Genomic DNA, 20189 nt, shown 5'->3' on the forward strand with positions numbered 1-20189 from the left:
AGGAATAATGACTTATCAGTGTTTCCAGCAGCGAATTCATAGGAAACTTTCTTGACCTTGAAAAGGAAAAGAAACCCAAACCGACCCTCCTTGTGCTCTGAAGGTAGAAAAAATAGTTATGTCAAAAGGTTACAGTCACGTTCACTGGCTGCTTGGTTGGTTCCATGGGAGTTGGATGCGGTTTTATTCTGGAATATTGTCATTCAGTAAACAATGTAAATTCATCACAAAAGGGGTGAATTTGTTTTGATCACCTTCTAATCTAAATCAAAATAGGAAAGCAACTGGCTTGTTTTCCAGGATGGCTTTGAAGTTTGTTTACAACAGCAGATTTTTATCCCCCCACCCCATAATTATATTTTCCCATTTCATGGACTCATTGGTATTGGAGATGGACTACACCACCTGGAGTCACTGGTTACACCAGTGCAAAGTGAATATAAAGCACGGCTATTCTGAGGCCCCATGTGCCATTGCTCTGCAGTTTGTGGACTCAGTCTAGATGCAAAGTGGATGCTGACTGGAAAGCTTTTTGTCTGGTCCATTCCCCAGCCAATGCACCATTCTCTGCACTATGTTTTCTATTTGATCCAGTGGAATTCCATCAGCCTGTTGGGTCTTGTCTCTTAGATTGCAAGCTCTTTGGCGCAAGAGTTGTCATTTGCTATACAATTGTACAGCCCCTAGTACAGCATGGCCCTGACCTGATTGCCTGCTAGGGAATACCACTATATAAATGTTATATAAGGATAACCTGAGGCTATGGGTCTGTATCAGGGGTGGGCCAACTATGGACTGGCGGCTGGATCTGGCCCTTCAGATATTTAAATCCAGCCCTTGAGCTCCCAACAGAGAGTGGGGTCCGGGGCTTGCCGTGCTCCGCACGTGCCACGAGTTTGTGCGGCTCCTGGAAGCAGTGGCATGTCCCCCCTCTGGCTCCTATGTGTAAGGGCAGCCAGAGGGCTCCACACACTGTCCCTGCCCCAAGTGCTGCCCCAGCAGCTCCCATTGGCCGGGAACCATGACCATTCATGGCTCGCCATACAATTTCCATGCCCAGATGTGGCCTTCGGGCCAAAAAGTTTGCCCACCCCAGTCTGTATATTGAGCTCTTTCTATGATTTTCCTGTGAATCAATGAATAAGGTATATTTTTTAATCACTTATTTTAAATCTTCCTTGTCTCTTTAGCCTATGAGCAATTGTCTCTATAAAGCATTTGTGGTTTGCTTGGTAAAGGTGCTGAGCATTCACAAACCCATATGTGGAGCTCCCATTATCTCAGGATTGGGTTATTGTCAACACTCAATACCAATGATAAACAGAAAATGCATAGCAAATGTCTTATTTGTTGCAACAGTCATAATGCTTCCATTTGACATGTACAGCACAGGACCTCTTGAGACAGCTAAAGAATTTTAAAGAAAAAGAAAAGAATAGCAGTCAATAGTATTAATACAGTAATTATTCACAAACATTGCACAGCCATTTAGAATTTCCCTTCAATCTGATAGAAGACTATGTATTAGCCAGAATTAATTTTTAGACTATCTTAAATATTAATAAAAGTGTGAAAAATAATTTAAAAAGATACTGGATATTGAAGTTTGCACTCCTTGACCTTCCTTTACTTGAATTTCTTGGTCAGTTTTGCTCTAATGTTTGTAACTTGTTGCACTGAATCCCTTGATTTTGCTGTACAAAGTACAGAGCTCATATTGTGCCATGCAATGCACAGCGTGTATATAAAAGATACTCAGAACATTAATTGGATGGTGCTGTATATGATAAACTTCTAACCTTCTCCTTTGTTCTCACATAAACAAAACCCATAACCAATGAATCCTTGGGCAAAACCGAACAGCTTAATGAACACTGCACCCAGAGGCCTCTCGTTTAATTCTTGTTTTTAGTTTCTTGAGTTCATTATTGTTTGTGTCAATTATGAGACCATAAGCCACAGTTTTCCAGGCCTCTTCGTAACGGGGAATTTCAAAATAATGTTGCGCAATTTGGTGAAATGTTTGGGCCAAAATTTTCCTACCAGGGCCATTAGTGATGCTGCACAAGGCCAGGGACTGGTCTAGTTGCAATGCCTGAATGTATTGTTTAACTGCGGCTTCTGCGTCTGCAAGTAATAAGAGTATCTGACCCTTTGAGCAGTGATCCTCCGCCTGAGCTCTTAGGCCATGAGACTCGTGTTTCTGGATCACTTTGTCCACGTCCTTTAAAGCCTGGCCATATTCCTTCAGCTGCATTAGGCAGGCAGCACGTTGCCGAAGATAGCGTGGATTATTGTTGCTTGATAAAATGGCCAGTGAGTAATAATTTAGAGCCGTCTCATAGTGATGGTCCTTAATCAATGCATTTCCTTCATGGGCTGCTACCTATGGATAGAGAAAGTGCTGGGTAATTATTCCTTTAAAAATGAGCCAAACAAATAGTATTTCAGCTACTGTGCACATCCATCCATCTGTTTAGTCTGTGTATGCGGTGTTGTTTCCTCTCTGTAATACTTTTATGGCTGAAGTTCTGTTTACTGCCTTTGATAGAGTCTGTTCTACACATGAATTAGTCTCTGCACGAAGGCTTTTCTCCTGAGCACTTTCAGTGCTGACCCATTTCTCAGTCCCATTGATACTATCCCCAACTTTAAGCATGTGAGCATTCCCAGTGAATGCAGTGAGATTACTCATAGGCTTAATTTAGGTATCGTGCTGAATCAGGGCTTTAGAGTCTGCTAGCTTCTTTGTTAGCTTTCTACATCGCAGTCCTTTGAGCCATATCTCCTCCGTAAGGCCTTGATTCACAAAAAAAGTATTTAAGCACTTTCTTAACTACATCCCTATTCATCTAAGCACTCAAGCCAGTCTTAAAGGCAAACATCAAATGCACATGGGCTGGGGAGAACATGGGTATAATCATATTCAAATATCAGCCTGGAAGTCCCAATCATATTCAAATGTAAACTTGAAAGGAATTTTGATCTTGGCAGCCATTCTCCTATGGAACAGGGTCAGCTGCCTGCTCAGCACAACCATGGGCCCAGACGTCACTCTGCAGGACCCTGCCTCTGTTCCCCTCTTCAGAGCCCCTTAATAACTCAGTCCAGAGGGAAGTTAGACATTCCTCTCCTGGAGTCTCATTTCTTTGTTCCTTCCACACTGATCTTCCCGGCCCCAACCCCAGTTCAGTGTCTCTGTCCCCTCCAGTGGGAGTCCTGAGCCCTTCTTCCCAGAGCTGGGTCCTTAGCAACAGTCACTCCCAGACACTTCCAGGCTGGACTTCAGCCTCCTGGCTCTGACTTCCCAACTCCCCTTGTGTCAGTGTCTTCCCTGCAGGAGCCTTTCTGCAATTTTCTGAACTCCCCCTCCCCCCCATCTTCCTGCTGCCCTTTACAGGGGAATTGCTTAATCTTCCATCAGGTCCTATCAAGGTGGAGCACAGGTGGGTTGAAGCTCCTCTTTCTGTGATGAGGGTTGGTGGGCTGCTGGCCTCCAGCACTTAAGGGGAAGCCACCTCGTTACCCCCTAAAACAATCCTCTAAAACAATCCTCTACAGAGCATGTGTTACTAAAGAGGTTAAATGATGCATTATTTTCACCCGGGTTGTCAAAGCGCTTTGCTTTTCTGTGCCTTGTTTACCCATCTGTAAAGCAGGAACAACACTGACCAGTGTCACATGGTATAGGGGTTTGTTCACATTTGTAAAGGTGCTCAATGTCTTTCCTACAAAACTAGACCAGAAAGTCCCTCATGCAAAAGTCCTATAGAGTATGATGGAAAAGGACCACATTAGATTTATAGAAATTGTTGCAAACCATAGAATTGAACAGAGCATGGTAATTTATCCATGGGTTTTTTGACTGCTTTTATAGAATTGATAGCAGGGGACATTTTTGTGCATGTTAAAGTCTATAGAGTGCTGAGAGAAAAAATAAACTACTGAAAAGTCGTAATGTTCCATTATACGGTGGACTTTCTCATCAGGGCTAGATTGACCTCAGAGGCCTTGCCCATCTCTAACTTCAAAGATTCTATGGAAAGACTAATCAATAATATGTAAAGATGGACCCAGACTTGCACTTCTTGATCATTAGAGAAAGTTATAAAATGCCAGAATATGTCCATAGCGGAACAACAAGTCTCGGAGTCCCACTCTGCTGACTTGGGCACATATGGCTTGTGCTATGGGGCTAAAATTAAAGGTATAGACATTTCTGCTTGGCCTGTGGAACTGGCCAAGGGGGTGGGTCTCGGAGCCCAGGCTCTAACCCAACCAGGAACATCTACAATGCTATTTTTGGTGAACCTGAGTCAGTTCGCCCAGGCTCTGAGATTTGCTGCCACCGGGTTGTTGGTTTTTTTTGCAATGTAGACACACCTTCAGTTTTGTTCATTAGAGGTGTCATGCATGATTTTCAAGGATTCTAACAGGTTGTGTCCATGTAATCTTTCCAGGAAAGTATCTTAATTCTCTTCATTCTCAGATAGGCTTTTGGTGGTTACTGTGAGCTGTTTGTCACCCTTGGCTGATAACGATAATTACCTACTTGATATTTTCTTCCTGCCCCTTGGCTAAGACACTTTCCTGGAGTCTCTGTTTACAGTAGCAGCACAAAGGGTCTGTAAACCTCTTGTGAGGGCTGTCCCGTGGAGTGCTGAAAAGGTTAGCCTGGGATTCAGTGAATTTCACAGACTGTATTCCAAACATCTGCTGATAAACCTATGTTTTCATTTGGGAAAGAATGTGAGCTTAGTTACTTTGGTTTTTGGTAAAATTTCCAATGGCATTTGATAACTAAGAAGCCTATTAAAGGAAAAGTGTCCGGAAATGTAGTCTTGTATCGCTAATTCTATTATTAGTTCAAATCCAATCTGGCTTGGTCATAGGTGTTGACTTTCTAATGTGTCAGGGGTGCTCCCCCCGGCTCTGCCCCAGGCCCCGCCCCCACTCCACCCCTTACCCCAAGGCCCCGCCTGCCCAGTCTCTTCCTGCCCTGTTCTGCCTCCTCCCCTGAGCACGATCCCCCGCTCCTCCTCCCTCCCACCCGCCAGCGCCTCCTGCATGTCATGGAACAGCTGATGGCAGAGGGCAGGAGGTGCTGGGGGACAGTGGGGGGCGCTGATGTGTATGTGGGGGCTGCTGGTGGGTGTTCAGCACCCACTAATTTTTTTTCTGTGGGAGCACCCTCGGACTCAGCATGTATGGGCCTGGTGGTGACCACAAACGGTTACCTAAGCTATATGGAGAGACATCTTTCCACTGGTGAAATGATGAGCTACATGCCTATGTATCAGTTTGGTTGTGGGAGCAGTGAGGGTTGTGCAGTTTTGCAAGTTTTCTCCAGGGACAAGAATGCTGCTACCCAAAAGAATCAGGGTCTAATGGGTATGATGCTGTACTAACAAAATCAATAGGCACTTTGCCACTGACTTCAGTGAATGCAGAATCAGGCCCTATTTTGGGGCTGTGTACTTTTGCTACTTCTTTCTCAGTGTGTTCCTTCTGAAGTCCAGTTTCCTCCTTTTAAACTGCTATGTGCAGAAATGAAACCCCTTTAATGGAGGAAACGAACCATGAAATGCAGACAGAGCTGTCTCTTGATGGAAACAATTTGCTCCTCTCTGTTTAAAGTGCAGTTCTGCTCTGAAAGATGACTGTATACAAATTACTCCCTTTTAGTCAATTGCTCTGTGCCTTAGGTGTAGACAGAGTTGTCTGCTCTCAGATTAGGGATAATAAAAAAAATGTGCTTCTGGTCACAGTGCAGAGCCAGCCCAGCAGTAGAATGAGCTGAATTATTATCTGATTCACACACCCTCAACAGCTGGCAGCCCAGCTGGAAGGCCAAATTCTAGCTTCTTTCACACATTGAAGATAATGGGGCTGCAAAGATTCAACTGAGGATAAAATCCGATTGGCAGAATCTTTGTCACGAGTGATGATGCATGAAGCAGAAAAACCCTTGACTCTTAGATCCTCGGTTGCATTTTAAGTCAGGCGGTGAGAAACCCCTTCAACACGCCAAACGAAGGGTCATTGAGAGATGATTAACATGCATGCTCATCACGCCACATTTACGTTGTCACTTTTGGGACAGCTCCAACAAGACAGAGAACAAACAGATCTTCTGAGAACTGTTTGGATTTTGCTGTTTTCATCTGCTCTTGGATGGTTTGCATAAAATTATTTAAATAGTTTCTGTGCATTATGTCCCTGTCATAGTTTCAGGGCAACTGCATCTGTACTCCTCCTCCATGGTCCATCAAGGGCACTCCCTTTAGGCATCCAGCTCTCGGCAGCACCACACTTAGGTGGATGTCAACGTCACACTCCGTCCTGACCAGGGATTTTAAGTCTACACAGCTGCCTGTCTTGCACTCTGTTATCCCCAGCAAGCCAGCCTTCCTGAAAAAGCCAGCATCTGCACTTTGCTTTCTCTTCCAGGGCAATGGCCAGTGTGTCACCCGCAGTTACAAGTTATCATACAACTCCTTCTAAGCAAGCACATTTATTAAGAAGGTAAAAACATCATAGAGAAAACATATAAACAACAATAAAGAACCTACACACATGCTAAAAACCTTAACAGAGGTCACCTACCAGCTCCAACCTGGGGTGATGGTAGATTTTAGTCCTTAAAAACCAACAGCTGGGTTTTCCTGGTGGTTACGAATTAATCTATCTTAAATCCAGAACCAGAATAAAGACTGGGCAGATCCAGCCATTTCTTTATACAGCTCAGGCCTTTGACCTTGGCTTTCCTCTAACAGGTAATCAGCAGGCAATGACCCAGGCCTTGGCTACACTCACACTTTACAGCGCTGCAACTGGGGTGTGAAAAAACACCCCCCTGAGCGCTGCAAGATACAGCGCTGTAAAGCGTCAGTGTAATCAGGGCAGCAGTGTAATAAGGGATGTGGTTTACATGCAGCGCTGGGAGCTCTCTCCCAGCGCTGCCGCTCTGACTACACTCACACTTCAAAGCGCTGCCGGGGCAGCGAGCCCGCAGTGCTGCCGGGGCAGCGCTTTGAAATTCCAAATGTAGCCATACCCTGGGTTTTTGCATAACGGGAGTTAGGGAATTTGCATTCACCTTTCCCCAGGGATTCCCCAGGAAATCCACTTAACATGTATTGTCCCCTATAAAACTATAGTCTTTGGAACTTAATACAATAAGGTTTTGCAAGGATATTGCAGGAAACTGCCATATCTGTCAGAGTACCAATTATGCTGGTGCATTGTTTTCATTCAGCTATCTGTAGTGCTATACCTGAAGCAAAATGTGACAAATAACTCTGAAGCAACCATGTTAAGAACACAAAGGGGGAAATCTCCATGTAAACTCCCATGTCTTTGTAGCAAAGTTGAAGCTGGACTGAAAAAGAAAGATTCGAGTTTCAGGGAAAACTGGCCATTTGATGGCTTTGCTAACCACTATTCTTGAACGCAAGTTAGCTATGAGCCCTTGTCAAAAGGAAAAAAAACAACAAACAAACAAAAAAAACCCACAATCCAACGACACGACTCAGAAGGCTGAAAGAGCCACATCATTTTTCAGGTTCAGAAAGATCAATAAGGAAAGTTCCATTAGAACTATGTGCCTCTAATGCATTTCTCATTATTGCTAATACTAATAAATGAAGCAGTGCTTTTACATGCGGTAGCAGAGGGAATACTTAAGTTATAAACAACATGATCATAAATGTAAGTCTTAGGCCAGTCTTGGCTAAGAGCATTTAAGCCCTGGATGGCTGGTTTCATTAGTGGCATCATGAATTGAAGCAGATGTTTTAGCCTGAGTCAAAAGGCTGGCAGTTGGGGAAAGCATGTAGCCTTGCCAATTGCTGCTGGTGAGCAAACCTTCCAAACAGTGGAAGATTTCAAAAGTTATGTCACAGCGCTTCTTGGTATGATATAATTATTTCTTCAGTGACCTGGTTGTTTTCAGACTGGGCCAAGGTTGGCTGGCTTTGAACATTCCAGACACATGTGGCCCCTCTGGGTGAGGTTGCTTCCTGATGAGTTTCTCTGAAATTTCTATCAATGGCTCCACCTGCAGAATCTTTCGGTGGGAGATGGACTTGCTCACCTGGTCACAGGACTGGGTCCTCTCTTAGGCTCAATTCAAAAAGACTTTAGCTCATATTTAACTGTATGCACCTGCTTAAATCCCATTGGTTTCAAGATGCTTAAAATTAAGCATGTGCTTACGTACTTTCTTGAACTGAGGTGTTAGGGGAAAAGGAGGTAACAAATGCTGGCCTTCCTTCTTCTCTTCCAGCAGCAGTTTTCATTACTTGGTGTGAATTCTAGTGCTAATGGAAGGCTTTTGACTAACAGCTGTGGAAAATGGAGTCCTCTACTCCAGTGGTTCTCAAACTAGGGCCGCTGCTTGTTCAGGGAAAGCCCCTGGCAGGCCAGATTGGTTTGTTTACCTGCCACGTCTGCAGGTTTGGCCGATCGCAGCTCCCACTGGCTGCAGTTTGCCGCTCCAGGCCAATGGGGGCTGCCGGAAGGGTGGCCAGCGTATTCTTCGGCCAGTGCCGCTTCCTGCAGCCCCAATTGGCCTGGAGCAGCAAACCGCGGCCTGTGGGAGCCACGATCGGCCGAACCTGCGGACGTGGCAGGTAAACAAACCGGCCTAGTCCGCCAGGGGCTTTCCCTACACAAGCAGCAGCCCTAGTTTGAGAACCACTGCTCTACTCATCCATAGTATAGATACAACATAAGCAAACTTGCCTCCCACCCAACATTTACCCACTTCTAGGGTAGTTTTTTTTTTTGTGCACCCAAAAATTCCCTTCTATGGAAAGCGCCAGGACAGGACCTATTAGGAAAGCTTATTTAGGACGTCAGTAGTCTATAAGCCCTGTACTGGCGCTCTGAATTTCACCACCAGTGCATGGCTTTTTTTCAGGACACTGCCAGTTGTGATGGTGATTTTATATCACATTGACATGGCTCAGTCAGGAACTGGGTTGAAACCCCACTGCCTCATTTCACACAGGTTACTGCATGGGCACTATATGGGCATAACTTGCAAACATTGCCAGCCGGAGCTGGATTAGAACTGGTTATTACTCAATGAACCCACTTAAAAGATGCGTCAACATCAGTGGTCAAATCTGAGAGCCTATCAATACTACTTTTCCTGATATGGAACAACTCTCTGCTCCGAATGGTCTAGGCAGTACTCAAGGCCAGTCATTCCTACATTAAGGATGTGGAATTCCATTTATGACCATGCTCCTCAACACTGAGACTCACATGCCTGTACCTAGAAATGCATGACTTGGGGCCAGATACTCAGCTGCTGTAAATCAGTGGCCCTAAAGGTGCCAGGTGGTTTATCCAAAAACATGTCAGATCTCTGTTTGCCTATACAATTTAAAGGTCACCAAATGTGACATATTCAGAGCTGATTTGAAAGCATCTATCCAATACATCTATCCAATACACTGGGATTTTCTTAGCTGCCAGATTTTAACAGAAGGTCAAGATAGAACCAGGAACCAAAAAACCCAGCAGCATTATGTCAGGAGCATCCTAACAGCACAGAATTTCCCCCCTGAGTGCTAGATCACATTGTCCTGAAAAGCACGGGGCATTTCTTTGAAATACGTATTTGTACAGTTAAAAGACAATGCTTCATCCTTTTAAGGATAAATATTTTCTCAATGACAGAGAAACCACCTATGCACATTTCTGTTGCTGTCTTGAAGACCTTTTCCAGTTGGCTCCAATCTTTATTGATTAACTTTGCATTGAACTTCGTCGAGCAGGAATCAAGTTAAGCTCAATACAGCAGAGGCAGCTCCGATTGTTAAGTGAGTTTCTGCGTTGACTCCTTCCGACAGAAAGCAAGTATCCCTGATATTGCTGGATTAAACCAGCCAGTTGGTGGGAAATTACGAATTACTCCCCTCAACCAAACTCACAGGAAGAGTTTGTGAGAACTAAATTATACTATTCCGTTTCCACTGCTGGAATAAACATGGTGATCGTGCTCTTGCAAGCTGCCTAGTCTCTTATTTATTATAACGGAATGGCAGAGGGCCCATTTGAATGTTCAGTACAGATAAAACACACTAATTAGCAGCCCAGTCTGTATAGCTGCTTCTGAACAAAGACACTTATAGTGCAACCACAGAAAAGGTGTGCAGAAAACACCATGGAAAGCAGGCAAGTTGCTTTGCAGTCAAGAAACATCTTTCTTTTTTCCCATCACCAACCTGACCTCAACTGTTTAAATGTTTGCATCAGGAAAAATTAGGGTGAGAGCAGACTGCCAACTCCGTATGCATATACGCTTCTGTCCTCTTTCAGATTGTTGTTAAGGCCTTTGGCTGAGATTTTCAAAGCAGTTTGGAGCTTTGAATTTCAACAGGACGTATGTGTCTAAATCCCCTAGATTGCTTTGAAAACCAGACCAAAACCTTTGTATTTCCCAGTGACTAGCACCGCTCTCAAAGCCAGTTCTGAGTTTTCCTCCATGCACCAGTGTGTGGAGTGGGCCAGCATGCTGCCTAACACTGAGAGCCAGTTTCAGATGTTGCTGGAATCACACCGGCTCACAATAGGGCTCCATTAGGCTCTGAAAGTATTGCTGTGGGGATGCAGTTGCAAATAGCTCAGGGGAGAAACCAACAACTGGTAACCAACAATAAATTTTTAACCTCTGACATCAGAAATTGCAGGGTCGGACAGAGCAAGTTCCTTTTCTCTGACCTTCTGGAGTCAAATAAATCTTTCAGTCTCTTAGGCCCAAATGACCTTTCCGCTATTTTCAGACTCCTCAGCAGCGGTATTCCTTCCGTACATACCTTCTGTAGTGGGAAGGTTTTATTATTTGTAATTACTTTGCTTATTAAGTTTTTAATAAGGCCTTCTTGCTAAGTGTCAGGAGATCTCTTTTCTCCACCCTTTTTCATGCAGATAGCTTTTAATTTGTTTTTAACTTGTTGGACCAGACTCCAGGGTAATGCTCACATATTTCTACAGCACCCTTTATCCCCAAACACTTGTGCAATAATACTTTCCCTTCTGAGTAGTTAGAGTAGGGACTGGGGACGGGGGGTCAGGACCCCTCAGCTCTATTTCCAGCTCTGCTACTGATTCCCTGTGTGACCTTGGGTGACTCACTGAATGGTTCTATGTCTGTTTCCCAGTTTATAAACTGGAGGTAACAATGGAACCAACTCACCAGGGGTTTAATTAGGATTAACTGATTCATCTCTGTAAAGCACTTTGAGTTCCTCTTTTACTTATTTTAGCACAAAGTGTGTCCAATTGTTTCTGTGTTTTTACCAAGAACTCCCTTTCACACAGGAGTATTTAAACTACCATGTGTGCCCAACATGGGTTTACAGGTAAAACACCTGGAAAACAGCCCAGTGGGCATTTCAATCACTGAACCATCTGGGGGTGCTTAGTTCACAAGTTTCATTCTGGGCTAATCACTAATAAAAATAATTGCAGCAAGTTGCAATCAAGACAAGTGTCCTGTGAAAAGACCTCCAGGTGGCTGAAGTCCAAATGTGCACCCAGTTCCACCATCCATGAGATTACAAACAAAATATTGAGAGTCTAGTTTTATTTTTAATACTCCTATCAACTTGCTTCTTTGAAACCAGCCCAGCTGCCTCCTATCTGGCAGGGGAGAGGAATATTTCAGATTAAATCAGCCACTGGCAAAGCTTTTGTTCCAGACCCATTGCTAAAGCTGCCCACAAATGGCAGAAAAAAGCGTGTTCTCTCGCTTCTGAAGATTTCATTATCTGTAGCACCACTGAGTGCCCCAAAAGTCAGGCAGGTTTAAACTGTGCAAAAAGAACATTTTTCTTATCAGCAACACGAAGGAACTCCTGTGCTTTCAAAGCAGTGAGCAGGGATATAGCTATGAGACTCCCATACAGACAGAGTGACCTGGCCAGTCAGGGAATTCAGCTGTAAACCTTATCTTCACTGAGAGGCACCTTCTCTTGGGTCTCCACAGAAACACTTGATTGCACCTTTATCATCTTTACATTGTTGATGGTTTCAAATTGCTTTTAATATTGCCTAGCTCTTCCCCCAGCAGAGTGAACTTTGTATATTATCCAGAAGAGAGAGGCTTTTTTCACGGTAATGGAGCATATCTAGGGACTGGTAAATTAATACTTGTTTACTTATGTCCTCCTGCTGGTTCACTAAAATACATACAAAGTACTCCCCTCAAGATGCATTTAGAATATCAGAATGTTCCTTGTTGTATAACCCAGGAGAAAGCATAACAATATAGCTTCCCACCAGAGCACACACAAACCACAATCCACAAATTGAATAAAAGGAAGCAAACTGATTCTGATTAGGAAGGAGCATTCTCAGAACACAGAGATTCTGGGTAATTGGAATTGCAGATGCTCAAGTGAATATTAGCGCTGCTCATAATCAGACTGACCTTCTCCTGGTTTATCACTTTTCAGAATAAGTGATGCCTTGATGCGTGCAATACCTTGGGCAATGGTCTTGTAAAATTTCTATTTATTGCTCCATTTCACCCTCCCACTCATATAGCCCTTGTCACCATAGTATTTGAACTAAACAGGATTAATTCTGGTCAACACTTGGAGTATTTGAACTAAACAGGGTTAGGGTTGGTCAAGTCTTTTCCCATGAATGGTGCAGGAAGTGGTGCTGGTGACTCAGTATAAACTGAATCAGGATCACTGATTATACTCAAGCAATAAAAACAGTCATTGGGTTCAAACTGAGACTCAATCTCCCCTCCAGAATCAAGAAGGAGGAGGAAGGCAACTATTCATTCCTCCGTTATTTAACCCCCTCTCACTCCTCTGCAAACTTGGCCTTCTGCAAATCACAGGGCCCAGTGCTAACTAACAAAAAAACTCCATATGTTACCCACCATGCTGAGCCTAATTTTGTCTCTTTCCCAAGCCATTAGCAGGTGCACAAGGCTCCCAAAATGGATCTGTTTATTGTGGCTTCAGAGGAGGCATCAAAGAAAGATGTACCTGAGAGAGGTTCTGTCGTTGCTTAGCGTCTAAAAAGTTCAAGAGGAATCCCAGCTCCCCGTGGCCTTTCTCAGCTAAAATGCTTAAGGAGTGAGCAGCCGGCAGCATGTTTCTCCTCTTCAGTTGCAGCACAGCAAGTCGAGCGTTGGCAGATTTGTCGGCTATAGCCTGGCCAAATGACCCCTGAAGATGTAGAAGGGCATCCTCATATCTCCCTGTTGGTCAATACCAATAAAGTGACTAATTAACATAAACCCAGTCCAGAAAGATACACCAAGGAAACCTACAACAATTATACCAGTGTTACAGCCAAATCACTCTATTGTTCTAAGCTGGCCCTGAGGGTATTGATTTTCACTTTCTACTTGCAATAATCAACTTTTAGACTATAGCAACAGATGTTAAGCATTTGGAGTTCTTTTGTAAGTGAGTTGGTTACTATGGAATAACTAACTGAGAATCTGGAACCACGTCTGATTGTCTTGGGTCTTCTAAACATTTCCTTTGTTTTCATCAGTATAAAAATATGTGACTTTCTCCATCAGTTCCCTGTGACTCACTATGATCTGACTCTGATCATGCCAGCTCTAACCTATTAAGTTTTGGGACTGGAAGGGACTGGGTCTCATCTGTGCTCAGCACTGGCACTAGTCTGATGCTACATAATCCCTCCTTTCAGTGCAGAACTCACTTCAGCTTTAACTATGGAGAGGCCCCTGGCCCCCTCCATAAGAGTAAATACCAGCGAGCCTGTTCAGTAGTTAGGTTGGAAGGTCTCAAAAGAAGGGCCCTGTCTGAAGTGTAGCTGGTGCTGGCTTCGGGGTCAGCACTGGTGATGACCTTGCATGGTGATAATAGGAACTGTTCCCATTCCAATGCTCTCTTGGAAGAGGTATAACACTGAAGTCATGCCCACTGAAGATGTCATAGCCTTTTCCGAAAAGGTGGGGTGTTAGCCTCAATGCCCAGTCCCATTCTAGTTTGTGTTATCACCTTCTGCCTCCTTACATTCACCTGCAGTTCCAGGGTGATGAAATATTCTGACATTTCTCTCCTAAACGGTTCTATAGTGTGGCTGTGTAACATTTGCTGCCTTCCATCCCAGGAATCTCTACATTCCCACAGTAGGCAAAGTGATTCCTGCATGCAGCATGTATAAAGTACTTTGGGGGGACACAATGATGCATAGCATCATGGTATCTATATCCGAACTCTTACAATTAAAATGGCTTGTTGAACAGGAGGAAGAGAACTTACCACCTGCAATTAAGATGTCTGTATATAAGATGTGACATCTTGCTTCCTTGCTGTTGATTTTAATTAAAGATCCACCAATCACAATGAGATCCTTGAGAGTCTCTTCCTTTGGAAGATCTTTATCGGCAACAAGTTCGGTTAACACAGTCCTGCAGTGGTCAAGTAGCCACTGGGTGATGAGCACTTGGGCTTCATGCTTTAAAGATAGAATCTCTGGGATTGCCACTGCTGCATCCTCTTTGAGGGCTGAAGTCAAATCCTGCACTGCCTCCTACATGGAAAACAAGAGCTAATAATATAATAATAATAACAACAATAATCATATAATAATGTGTTAATAATTGGCCCCTCTCTAGTGACCTCTATTCCCAAATCTGACACTGGCACACTGTGGGATCTTGGGCAAGCTGCTTAGTCTTATTGTGCCTTGATTTCCCCATCTGCAATACTGGGATCATACTATTAATAACCTCATGGAGGGTTCTCAGATTCAATGAACTACTGCTTGTAAAGTGCTTTGAGATCTTCAGACATGAGGTGCAAGAGAAGGACAAAATGTTATTTCTGAGAAACTAATAAGCTACGTAACCAGAGCCCTAATTTTGCAACCAAGAGACAGAAGGAATAGAAGTTCTTACTAGTGACCTCCTGAGCTGCTTCCTAAATGGAGCCATCAGCAGCGTGGACTTTGGGTATGTCCACAGTACAACTGGGAGTGTCTCCCCCATCACTAGCCTATGTCTATCTAGCACTAGCAAGGTTTGAGCTAGCATGCTAAAAATAGCAGTGTGGGTGTTCCAGCTTGGAGTCTCAAGCCTAAGGGTGACAGGGTAAGTCTGCAGTGTAGACATACCCTTAGTGTCTGACATTCTACTGTGCTCCAGGAGGCCTGATAGGGTTGTACATGGGAAAGAACCAGCTAAAATACCTCACCATGGTGTTCAATTCCATTCAATGGGTCAGCTCATTGATCTAATGGCCGTAAAGCCTACCAGCTTTAGAGATCTTCACCTCACTCACACTTTGGGTAGACAAGGAGAGAGGAGGAAATACAGCATAACCATGTGAGTCAGATGGTGTGTCTGATGACCCTGGATTCATTAGAATTCCAGTCCTGGTAGTTTCTCTCTCTCTCTCTCTCGCTCCATCTCCCAAATCTCAATCTGACTCCAACCAGACACCCCCTCCATCCCCACCGCTAGGAGAGATATAGTAGAGGATAAGGGGAAGGAGTAGGAAGGAGCTTATTCCTCTGGTAGGCTGGAATGGATTGTTACTCCACCATGCAGTCCATTAGAAAAACACTGTTTGAAAAGTTTAATTAGATTGAAGACCATTACAGTTCACTTTTATGCTCCTTTAAAAAAAATTCCAAAGCCAAAATGGTATTTAATTAAAGCTTTTTAAATTAGTTTGTAAACCAAAGAAACAAATGCCTTCCATTTCAATAACCCATTCAATAAGTAATCTGACTGGCAAAATTAAAGCCAATTGCTTATTGTGATGTGCCTGCTATCTCGAAAAGCAGGCAAGCAAGCAATCATGGGACTATCATTAGGATCCACTGGGGGCCTCTTATGTGGAATATTTTGCATTTAAAGGCCAATTAATAATAACATTTTCTATATCAATTCTGTTTAATATTCACACAGAAGTTTTTTGAAATCACCTTCATAATGTTCTCCTTTGGTAGGATCTGGGAGGGAGTATTTCTCCTCATCACCTCTACACTGTCCTTAATACATTCATGGAATCTGTCTGTAAATGCAACCTAGCTCTGTTAGTCCCAGAACAGAGAATGTCCGGAGTGCTACGTAATGGTACCGGTCCAGCCATTGATCTGTGGGAATGCTGCATGGTGATTCATGCAAAGGACCTGGGAGCTAGGACACTTGGGTTAAAAGTTTTGTCCATCACTCACTATCTAACATTATCAAGTCATTTAGTCGCTCCGTGCCTCAGTTTACCCCTTTTGGTATACCAGTAATATCTGTCTACCCCAGAGGGTTGTTCTGAGGCTTACTAATAGTTTGTCTACATTGAAATAAAAAAACCTATGGCTCCGAGTCTCACCCCTCAGGTCAGCTGACTTGGGCTTGTGGGGCTCAAGCCACAGGGCTATCCAATTGCAGTGCAGATGCTTGGGCTGGAGCCCAGGCTTTGAGACCCTCCTCCCTTCCAGAATCTCAGATCCTGGGCTCCAGCCAAGTCCAAACATCTAAAATTTTATAGCCCTGTAGCTAAAGTCCCGTGAGCCTAAGTCAGTTGATTTGGGCCAGCCATGACAGTGCCACGGGTCTTTTATCTCAGTGTAGAAGTACCTTTAATGCTTTCAAAGAGCTCTAGGAATGCAAAGTATTGCTGCCCCTTCTTCTGCTGCAGGAACTGACTGTGATCAGAGTCTAAGGCAGAGAGCAAACTCAACTGCTGTTGACCCAGCTCCCTCTCCAAGATCCTGCCTACAGACCCTTGTACGATTAAAAACTAACAGCAAGATAGCATGTCTTCCCAAGACTGAATATTTGCTCGCATGCTAAGAAGAAGAACTCGGAAGACCACGTGTAAGCACCTTCTTGTGATGCTTGCCATGACTGTATTAGTCCTGTCAGAAGTGGAGCTAGTGCACACCCCAGCTTTAACTAGATTCCTCCATGGCAATTGCACTGCTACACAAAATGTGCCTGTCCTTATCTGTGGTGATTAATATAGGAAGGATGTAGAAATGGACAGTTCCATTTGGCAAGCTTAGCCACCTGCCATATAACCTCTAGCACATTTTAATGAATGATTTCCATGCAGTGTGTCCATATCTGGCATGTACACATAAGAGCTCATACCCAGAGCCCGGGAGAATCTTATATGGTATGGGTGAAATTCATTCATGCATAGGAGGCAAGCGTAAGTCCTAAATATCAGTTCAATTAATTAATTAAGTGGGGCATAGGTCTTGCATGGGGCGTCTGCATAGGGGTGACTTTAACCCTTTGAAATTTTCCTCTGTGCCTATCATTTTGCAAAGCTTTGCAAGCAGATGCTAAAGATCGCTGGTCTCAGCAGGTAAATAATGTTAGGCAAGCTGCTCTCTACGGCTGCAGGGTGGCCCTCTCATGAAACAGCTTGCAGGCTCAGAGCCTTAATATATGTGCTCCTCAAGTGTGAGGCTTTTCCCCTTTTTTGTCTATCCAGCACTGAACATACACTCTGAGCTTTAATAATTGTAATAATATTTCTTGCCTAAATTGGAGATGAAATCCACTTGTTCCTCTGCCCCTGGCTTACCTAACGTCCACATGAGCGTTTTGCAAATTGGGTTTTAAAGGAGTTACAACAGTGCAGTGAATATGCACATTTGCTGTTTTATACTCTGAACATTTGGGAAACGGCAGGCTTTTAACAAGCAGTTGAGATGACCACCCAATGGGCTATGAAACATCTTGCTGAAATTGAAAGCAGCCCTTCCAAAGACCTTGAAGGGGAAAAGCAGACAGCACATGGAGAACTGGAACAGATTGAGCTCTAAGCAGTACTGCTAGCTAGACAGCAAGTCCAGGGATTTGTTTCTGAAACTTCCTTATCTTAATGACATCTTTTATTTTCTTTCTCTTTCCTCGGCCTCAAGCCCTTAACAAAATCAGTACATGCTGCATCAGGTCCAAGCTTTTATCCAGTAAAGGATCAGATTAGGCAGCTGGTTTATTTTCCCCAAGCTTTCTTTTACATGGACAGGCACATTCACTGTAACAAACAAACAGCAGTTCAGGATTGCTGTATGCCTATCTCTGTACAGGCACAATTTGTACGGAAAGGGAGCGTGATCTAGTGGTTTGAGCATGAGACTGACAGTCAGGAGTTCTGGCATGGAGTCTCTTCCCCGCTCTCTTGCTGACTTACTTAGTGACCCTCAGGCAAATTACTTAACTTCTCTGGGATTTGGTTTCCCCATCTGTAAAATGGAGGGTTGATTAATTAACCTCTGTGGAACACCTTGAGCTACTGGGATTAAATGCTTTATAAATGCAAAGAATCATTACTATTGAATATGGGTATTGGAGTAGATCATGATATAATTTCTAAATACTTAGGCTGGGACATAATCTGGCCCTATCACAACCATGCAGGAGAGTAACGGGCGAGTAAAACTCCTCTCCCCTGGCCTCCCTAGATAGCTATGCTAGCACCCCCCATATCAAGGCTGGGCCATAGGGATGAGGGGATAAAGGAGGGGCTGCCTTGACCTTCTTTGAGCAGGTAGATGGGGAGGGGCTGAAGGTAATTGGAATGTGAGTTCCTTTGCCTCCGTGTGCCAGGCAATGGAACTGGCAGGACATGGTGAGGAAGTCAGCTGCACCAGTACAGTGGTGGTGCAAATGATTTCCTCATGGGAGAAAAAGAGCATCAGGGAAGGAGCTGAGACTGAGTCACATTTACTTCCCAGAACTCCTCCTGGGGTGCTACAGATGTGTACTGCCCCTTGCCCAAAGCATTTAGCAAATGTGCAATCTCACCCTTCATAGCTACAGACCCCTGGGGTTACAGGCCACAGCTGCAATAAAAACGCTAATGATGTGACTTTAAAATTTCCCACTGATAACCCCTTAGATTACTAATCCTAACAGAGTGGTCAGACTCTAACTGATATAATAGTTTAGCACCCAATTCTACAGCACTTTCTGATGTGCCTAGTTCAATTAACTTCTCAGCCTAGAAGTATGCTTCTGAATATAAATCACAAAAAATAAGTTTCATAAAGAGTCAGTAAATATTCATTTGAGGGCTGCAGGTCTGTTTAGTTCCTATTTGCATTTCACTCCTGTTGCACAATGAAATTAAGACTACTCAGTTTCACACTTGTTTACAAGATTCTAGTCATTTTCACTTTCTAGTTCTGGCACTCTGAGGGTGGTGCAATTTTTGGGTTGCAAGCCTACAAGGGAATGTGTGATCTATTAAAATATTGTCACTGCCTTCTTTTTTTTTTAAAGAAGAAAACATTACGGTTGGTACTCTTTGTTTAACCCCCCCCCAAACCTCTTACATTTTACTGAAATGTTTGAGTATGACTGAAAAAGGTATAGTCACAAGCCATCAACAGTGACAATATTTTTAAAATAGTCATTTGGAAGAAGGGCGAGTTGCTATAAATGAGGCATCTTTCTTCTAATAGAAAAACAAAAACAAAAACAAATCAAGAGACAGTTCTTGATATGAATGCTTTGGATAAAAAGCAGGAGGGTCTGTCTATATGAAAGTCTATGATGTTGGTCCACGTATCTGGTTTTTACTTGTTTACTCTCATCAGTTTAATGAATAAACCACAGATCATACAGCTTCAAGCACCTCCTCATCTCATTCTATTAGTGTCTCTGTATAAGACACTGATCAGTTTCCATCTTTCCAGGAAGCGGCCCTGATCCTATAATGAATCCCATCTCCTAGGCCTCCTGTAATGTCCTTAACCACATCAAAATGGTGGAGTTCCCTTGCACAGTTGAAATACTGGTATGAGTACAGGCTGTAATAGTCTGTATCTTGAACTCGTATCTTTCTTTGTTAATACTCAGAAAAGAAGAGCAGATGTCTCCCAAAACACAATGAATGGATTTTCCATAAAATTGAATCACAGAGCTATATTGCATTTTGTTAGCAATTTGTCTCCAATAGCTGGCATTTGCCCAACGTATGGGCATGGTGTCTTGCCTGAGCATATCTCCTTCAAGGAAAATTTGCATCAATGGTGTTACAGCTGGACCAAGCAGGGAAGGAGACAGACAGAGACACAGAGAGAGCTAAGAGAAACACAATTTCCCATTGTCCTCCTTTGTTGTTCTAACTGCAAAACACAGTTGCCAACTTTCATGTGGGAAATAAGCACCTCGACTTTCACAATAAGCCAAAAATCAAGCTAATCCCATT

The 20189-nt window shown here is 43.6% G+C and overlaps 1 protein-coding gene across 2 annotated transcripts in view; it reads right to left on the bottom strand.

Annotated features, from left to right (window-relative positions):
• Positions 1–1033: 1033 nt before the first annotated feature.
• Positions 1034–20189, bottom strand: part of TTC34 (tetratricopeptide repeat domain 34) — a 44028-nt gene continuing 24872 nt past the window's right edge. For both annotated transcript variants that reach the window (XM_030537870.1, XM_030537869.1), the window contains exons 6-8: positions 14277–14547; positions 13020–13234; positions 1034–2386 (exon numbers count right to left, since the gene is read on the bottom strand). In XM_030537870.1, coding sequence (XP_030393730.1) covers positions 1865–2386; positions 13020–13234; positions 14277–14547 — 1008 coding nt within the window. In that variant the 3' untranslated portion in view covers positions 1034–1864. The remainder of the gene's footprint in view (positions 2387–13019; positions 13235–14276; positions 14548–20189) is intronic.

The sequence above is a fragment of the Gopherus evgoodei genome, chromosome 18, assembly GCF_007399415.2.
Source record: "Gopherus evgoodei ecotype Sinaloan lineage chromosome 18, rGopEvg1_v1.p, whole genome shotgun sequence".
NCBI lineage: Eukaryota > Metazoa > Chordata > Testudines > Testudinidae > Gopherus > Gopherus evgoodei.